Raw genomic sequence first — 7,517 nt, forward strand, 5'->3', positions numbered from 1 at the left:
ACTTTAGTATTCGTCTGTTACATCTACAAAGATCAAAACGCTCTGTTCCACCTTGTGATGTCATCAAGTGGTCGTTTTCAAGTTAACTCCTCCTCCTTTTACCTTTAGTTCAGCAGAAGATTGGAAACTCCAGATTTGCTGAAATGATCCAGATGATTCTATAAATGAAGGTGTGTGGAGTTTAAAAACACAGTGGAGCACTTCCTGTATCACCACATGATGACATCACAAGGTGGAACAGAGTGTTTTCTTTCTGTTTGAGAGAAGAACTCAGCCTAAATCTGCAGGTTTGTGTGTTAAACATGTGAGAATGAAACAAAAAAACACAACTCCAGGTCTGTGTGTGACGAGGAAACAGAAAACAGTGTCATATGGGCCTTTAAACACAACTTAATTCACACAACCCAAAGAAACTCTTTTTACCCCATTATCAATATGTAATGTTTTATTAAATATAACTGAATATTATCTACATTGAGCATTTACAAAGCATATTTATTCCATGTAACACAATGTGGACCTAAATACACCTAAAATCAAAGAGGTTTGCACTTTGCACGTAACAAAAAGCTTCAACTAAATCAATGTAAATTCAAAATGGCTGCTCCAAGTGAAGAGCAAACGTGTTTAAAAGTGCTGCAGACTTAAAGAGCTGAGGACGAGACCTTCACACCGTCTGTGTTCATCTGAATCAGGCTTTTATTGTGAAAAGATTTACTTTTTGTAACTTCCTTTTCAAAACTATTACTGTATTCATTACCTCGCTGAACTGCTCCTGGTTTAAACCTCCTTTAAAGCTGCACTAAGTCACTTTTCTAATTGAGGGTTCACCATATGCTTGTCCTGGTTTAGTCCTGGTTTAGTCCTGGTTCAGTCCTGGTTCAGTCCTGGTTTAGACCTGGTTTAGACCTGGTTTAGTCCTGGTTTAGTCCTGGTTCAGTTCTGGTTCAGTTCTGGTTTAGACCTGGTTCAGTCCTGGTTTAGTCCTGGTTTAGACCTGGTTTAGTCCTGGTTTAGTCCTGGTTTAGTCCTGGTTCAGTCCTGGTTCAGTCCTGGTTCAGTCCTGGTTTAGTCCTGGTTTAGTCCTGGTTCAGTCCTGGTTCAGTCCTGGTTCAGTCCTGGTTCAGTCCTGGTTCAGTCCTGGTTTAGTCCTGGTTTAGTCCTGGTTTAGTCCTGGTTCAGTCCTGGTTTAGACCTGGTTTAGTCCTGGTTTAGACCTGGTTTAGTCCTGGTTTAGTCCTGGTTCAGTCCTGGTTTAGTCCTGGTTCAGTCCTGGTTTAGACCTGGTTCAGTCCTGGTTTAGTCCTGGTTTAGTCCTGGTTTAGTCCTGGTTCAGTCCTGGTTCAGTCCTGGTTTAGTCCTGGTTTAGTCCTGGTTTAGTCCTGGTTCAGTCCTGGTTCAGTCCTGGTTCAGTCCTGGTTCAGTCCTGGTTCAGTCCTGGTTCAGTCCTGGTTCAGTCCTGGTTCAGTCCTGGTTCAGTCCTGGTTCAGTCCTGGTTTAGTCCTGGTTCAGTCCTGGTTCAGTCCTGGTTCAGTCCTGGTTTAGTCCTGGTTTAGTCCTGGTTCAGTCCTGGTTCAGTCCTGGTTTAGTCCTGGTTCAGTTCTGGTTTAGTCCTGGTTTAGTCCTGGTTTAGTCCTGGTTCAGTCCTGGTTTAGTCCTGGTTCAGTCCTGGTTTAGTCCTGCTGTAGAACACTTTTCTTTTCCCTCGTGAAGCTCTTGAGTCTGTATTTGGTCTTCATGTTGAAACGTGTCGTCCAGTTTCGCTCATCGCTCCAGTCGCCTCATCACCGTTTCCATGGCGCCCAAAAAGCTGCTCTCAAACTCCTGGTCGGAGAAACGCTCCACCGACTGCCGCGCGTTCCGTCTGATCTCCAGCCGCGCCTCGGGGGTCAGAGAGAGGATGGTCTCCATGGACGAGGCATAGCTCTCCACGCTGTCCGCCAAGAAGCCCGTCTGCCCGCCCCCGAAAGGAACCACGATGTCCAGCTTCGGACCGCCGGACTTATGTGCCAGGACGATGGTGCCCGCCGCCATGCACTCCACCACTCCTGAACAGAGAGAGGGAAGAGAGAGGGATCAGAGAGCGAGTGAAGGAGAGATGACTGCGGATGTGAACCTGAAGGCGGAGCCACGTACCAATCCCAAAGTGCTCGTTCCACATGGTGTGCAGCCCGATGGTGGCGTGACCCAGTTCTTTCTTCAGCTCCTCGAACGGCACATTTAGTTTAAACTCCACCTTACCTCCCACCTCCAGCTCTTCACAGAAACCTCTCAACATCAGCACGCGCTCCTCGTCCTCCTCATTCCTGCATCCGCCAATCAGAACGAGCCGCAGCGCGTCCTTCTCCCACGCGCCGTTCCTGTTCAGCAACTCCCTGAACGCCTGGATCTGCAGCTTGTGATCTTTCTCTGGTCTGAACTGCCCGACGGAGACGATGGAGATGCGCTTTTTCTCGGGTTTGGCTTGAAAACCGTCCTCTCCCAGCTCCCGCCCAACCTCCTCCCAGTCGTCGTCGTCTTCGTTTTCGAGCGCGATGTCGAGGAACGCGCGGACGTCGCACGGGGGGTACACGACGCCTGTGCGGGACGGCGAGCGCCACAGAGCCAGGATGTGACCCAAAGTCCAGGTGGAGTTGACCATGATGACGTCGCTGCAGGAGCCGGCCAGACCGTAGAGCAGAGCGAAACAGCAGTAATACAAGAGCTTGACCGCGCTGAGGACGGCGTTCCGGCTGATCATGTCCGAGTTATTGAACCTGACAACACAAAATTAATCAATACTTATAAAAATAAAAATAATGTCGTTTCCTCGTCACACACAGGCCTGGAGTTGTGTTCTTTTGTTTCATTCTCACATGTTTAACACACAAACCTGCAGATTTAGGCTGAGTTCTTCTCTCAAACTGAAAACGCTCTGTTCTACCTTGTGATGTCATCGTGTGGTGATACAGGAAGTGCTCCACTGTGTTTTTAAACTCCACCTTCACTAGAATCATCTGGAATATTTCAGTCCTGGAGTTGACACTTATCTCGACTGAACTAAAGGTAAAAGGAGGAGTTAACTTGAAAACTCCTCGTCTCGCCTCTCGCGCTCTTCTCCTCCTCTCATCTCCTCCCCCTCTCTTCCTCTTCATCTCCACCCCTCCCTCTCCTCTCGTCCCCTCTTCTCTCCTGCTCCTCTCGTATCCTCCTTGTCTCCTCTCCTCTTCATCTCCTCTTCTCCTCCCCCTCTCGTCTCTTCTCCTCACTCCTGCTCTCATCTCCTCTCGTCCCCTCTCATCTACTCCTGGTCTCATCCTGGTCTCCTCTCTCCTTGTCTCCTCTCCTCCTCCCTCTTTAGGCTGAGCTGTTAACTTAAACTCCCACTTGATGACATCACAAGGTGGAACAGAGCATTTTGATCTTTGTAGATGTTCCAGACTAATAATAAAGTGACTCAAACATGTGTGAATGAAACAAAACACAACTCCAGGTCTGTTTTTGAGGAGGAAACATCGTTAGAACACGAGTTAAAGCTACAAGAGTCTATTTTATATAATCCTGGACCTCAAGAAAGCCTCACATCGTCCTCAAACATCGCCCAAACATCGCACAAACATCGCACAAACATCGCACAAACATCACACAGTATAAACTCAAACAAAATAACTAAACACATCTGACTGTTCCAAGCTTTAAAAAAATCAAATAAATAAAATTAAAGATGGATATGGATTTTTTTTACTTATATTGACACCTGATGTTTGACCTTCTGCTGTGGTCGATACTGATGCCTGCACATTTATCTTAACGGATTTTCTGAACAACAAGTCGCTCTGGAGTCAAAGTCAGTGTGACCGTAACAAAAAAGTGAAATAATATACTCAGATGTGACTTATACTCCACATCTGAGTATAAGTCACACCCCTGGACAAACTATGAAAAGAAGAAAAAGTGTACGGTAAGTTGAAGAAATGATCACAAATATGAATATTAATAACAACTAAATGTATTTCAGTGGAATTTAAAATATTACGTTACCAGTTACCATTGAATATCTGTGCCAAATATGGATAGTGGGAGCGATATCTAAAGGCTCCAGATGTGCCCGTTGTACCTGGGGTTCCTCTGCCGCACCACAGAGAGCATGTCTGTGGACACCGTGGGGTAGTGGACGTAGCTCGCCACTTTACAGCCGCCCAGGTACCTGAAGATGGGCAGAGTGAAGGCGTAACCCATCGAGTCAACGTACAGGTCTGGGACAAAGGACGTGAGAGCCTCCCAGCCTGGAAACACAAACGCACAAACGCACAAAACACACAGAAACACACAGAAACACACAGGGTTTTTACAAAGTGGAACACAACAATAAATCCACTGTTTTACTAAATATGTGTACGTGGTGTTTGAATAACATAGTCTACTGTTCCTGCTCAGTTTTGTGCTGCCTCCAGTCATCTCAAGTACTATGTGACATCACACAAACACCGGGCTGCAGGGGCGGAGTCTGAGGAGTGGACACCTGTTAGTCCGGGGGTGTCAGAGTCATTTTCACAGAGAGCCACATCAGCAAAAATAATGGCTCTCAAAGGGCCAGATGTAAATGTAAGACAGTATAAATGTAATGTAAAACAAAATGTAACTATTTTTAAATCTTGTTAATTAACCGTTTCTGTATTTATTACTTTTTCAAGTTATAAATATTGCATATAAATTTGCAGAGATATTAAAAAAACGTGTGTAACTTCGTCTCTCCTGATAAACTGATATTTTAAGATAGTCAGACCTTTTAATTTACTTTGTCACGGGCCACATAAAATGACATGGCGGACCGCATTTGGCCCACAGGCCTTGAGTTTGACACGTGTTAGACCAATCACACTGTTCCTTATACCTCCAGACTCCGCCCCTCCTCCCCCCTCACTCTATATTGATCTCATTTAAAAGACTCTTGCATAAAAATACGATTCCCTGGACGACATAAATGTACTGTAGTTTAGTTAACATTTATTTGGCAGTATCTGTGTGTAAAAGTACATAAACTCTGCCCCCTGGTGTTCAAAAGTGGAAATCATGTAAAGTTATTATCGTTTTCAGCCCTGAGCCGTTTGTCCAGAGTCTCACCCAGAAACATGGAGCCGAGGCTTTGTCCGAGCAGCGTGAAGTGAGGGTATGACCCCGCCTCCACCAGGACCCGGAGGCTGAGGAAGACGAAGCTCACGCCGCGAGGAAGAGTGATGTTAAACCTGCGCCGCGCTCCTTCAATGATCTGCTCCGGAGTCACGCCCTGATCGCCGGTGTACACCACGAACGACACGTCAGGGTATCTGCGAGGGGAGGGGTCAGAGAGAGAGAGGAGGAGGAGGCGGGGTCACGTACACTTTCATTTTCAGATTTCAGTGTTTTTGTTTTAAATCAGACCTATTCTGCAAAATCGACTTTAGCTTTAACCACGTGATAGTCGTGTCATGATTTGTGCGTGTTTGAGTTTGATCTTTAATCGACTATTTTGAAGACGCCATTTTGACGCTCTCCCCCAGTTTAAACTCCACCTGTGACAACACGCCCCCTGTGACACGCCCCCTGTGACACGCCCCCTGTGACACGCCCCCGACTGATTTAATAAAGTGTTTTAAGAAAAATGACTTTTACTTTATAAACTTGTGCAGATGTTCACAGAGGAGTGAGACGTACTTGTTCATGAGAGCCCGGAGCGCGCACCACAGCACCCTCTCCCCCCCTCCGCCCGCGTTACAGTACGGGTGAAAGAAGGCGACCGCCGGCCCCTTGTCCCGGGACCTCCTCGCTCTCCTCCGGCCCTGGAGCCACAGCCTCACCCCCAGAAGGAGCAGCAGCAGGAGCACAGTGAGGAGCAGAGACAGGTACAGGCACGGGACGATCAGGGCCCAGAGCAACCTGCGAGGAGGTTAAATAAATAAATAAAGGAGAGGAGGGGAGGAGGAGAGGAGGAGAGGGGGAGGGGAGATGGGGAGAGGAGGGGGAGAGAGGGAGGAGAGGAGAGGGGGAGAGAGGAGAGGAGGAGGAGGTGGGGGAGAAGGAGAGAGCAACAGAGAGAGAAGGAGAGAAGGGAGAGAAGGAGAGGAGGAGGACAGAAAGAGGGAGAGAAGGAGAGGGGGAGGGATGAGAGGGAGAGAAAGTATGGAAAGAAGGAGGGGGAGGAGAGGGGGAGAAGGACAGAGCAACAGAGAGAAGGAGGAAGGAGAGGGGGAGAAGGAGAGAAGAAGGGAAGGAAGGAGAGGGAGAGAGAGTAGGGAAAGAAGGAGAGGGAGGAGAGGGGGAGAAGGACAGAGCAACAGAGAGAGAAGGAGAGAAGAAGGGAAGGAAGGACAGGGAGAGAGAGAGAGTACATAAAGAAGGAGAGGGGAGGAGAGGGGAGGAAGGGACAGAGGGAAAGAGCGAAGGAAAAAGTGGAGAGAGGGGGGAGATTATTCAGACGACTGACACATGCAGCTGATGTCATCAACATTAACCGGGGTGTGATGCTAACTAGAGGCACTGCTCTGTCTGAAGCTGTTACTCGAGTTGGACTTTAATCTGATCTTTGTTTTAACACAATCTGAACTGAACCACGTGATGTAAATGAGTTTGTGTTTTAAACATGAATCTCCAGGTTTGACACGAGGAAACATTAGAACAATCAGAAAACAACACACTCCAGCTCCAACGTGAAACAGCTCCATGAAGTCTTTTTCTGAATAACAACGTCAAGGTTCAGCCAAAATATAAAATTTAAATCTCTCATTTTAGCTCAAACTTCAGACATTGACATTTACAGCTTCTTCTAAATAAACATTAAACATCTGAACCTGCGCAGAAGCAGCACTAAACTTTAACTAAACAGATGGAGCTCGTGTTTAAAGATGCTGTAACAGATTTAACACATTTATACACAGATTTAACACATTTATACACAGGTTTAACACATTTATAGAGTTAAACTGAGCTGTTTATGCGGCTGTGTCTCATTAGCGCGTTAGCGGCTAAACTCCCGGACAAACCCCGGACAAACACGAGTTTATTCTCACATTTAAACCCCACGCACGAGTCAAACTGAGTCCACGCCAAAGATAAACGAGTTAAAAACACGACATTTACCGGATTAGGTCGCACAAACAGAGCGAAAGGTGATGATAATGATGAAGAAGCTCGTGATCAGCCATTTTGAAAACAACACTGACGCCAACGCGGAAGTGCGAGTCATGTGACCAGAGCGCCCGGCTCTGATTGGCTCACGGTTTGTTTACCCCCTGCGTCATCGGCACATGATTTTTATTTTTCAATTTGTTTCAATGAAAGAGCCACAAGACCAGAGCCACAAGAACAGAGCCAGAAAAGAGCCACAAGAAAAGAGCCACAAGAACAGAGCCACAAGAAAAGAGCCACAAGAACAGAGCCACAAGAACAGAGCCACAAGAACAGAGCCACAAGAAAAGAGCCACAAGAACAGAGCCACAAGAACAGAGCCACAAGAAAAGAGCCACAAGAAAAGAGCCACAAGAACAGAGCCACAAGAACAG

At 46.9% G+C, this 7,517-nt stretch overlaps 1 protein-coding gene across 1 annotated transcript; it reads right to left on the reverse strand.

Moving 5' to 3' along the window:
* Positions 1 to 324: 324 nt before the first annotated feature.
* Positions 325 to 7,179, reverse strand: alg11 (ALG11 alpha-1,2-mannosyltransferase). Its single transcript, XM_033986626.2, has 6 exons — positions 7,096 to 7,179; positions 5,674 to 5,895; positions 5,104 to 5,306; positions 4,097 to 4,265; positions 2,137 to 2,756; positions 325 to 2,048 (listed from the first exon to the last, which is right to left on the reverse strand). Exons 1-6 carry the CDS (start codon positions 7,158 to 7,160, stop codon positions 1,765 to 1,767), a joined length of 1,563 nt encoding a protein of 520 aa, XP_033842517.1. The 5' UTR covers positions 7,161 to 7,179; the 3' UTR covers positions 325 to 1,764.
* Between the last annotated feature and the right edge of the window lie 338 nt (positions 7,180 to 7,517).

Source organism: Periophthalmus magnuspinnatus, chromosome 21 (assembly GCF_009829125.3).
Source record: "Periophthalmus magnuspinnatus isolate fPerMag1 chromosome 21, fPerMag1.2.pri, whole genome shotgun sequence".
Lineage (NCBI taxonomy): Eukaryota > Metazoa > Chordata > Actinopteri > Gobiiformes > Gobiidae > Periophthalmus > Periophthalmus magnuspinnatus.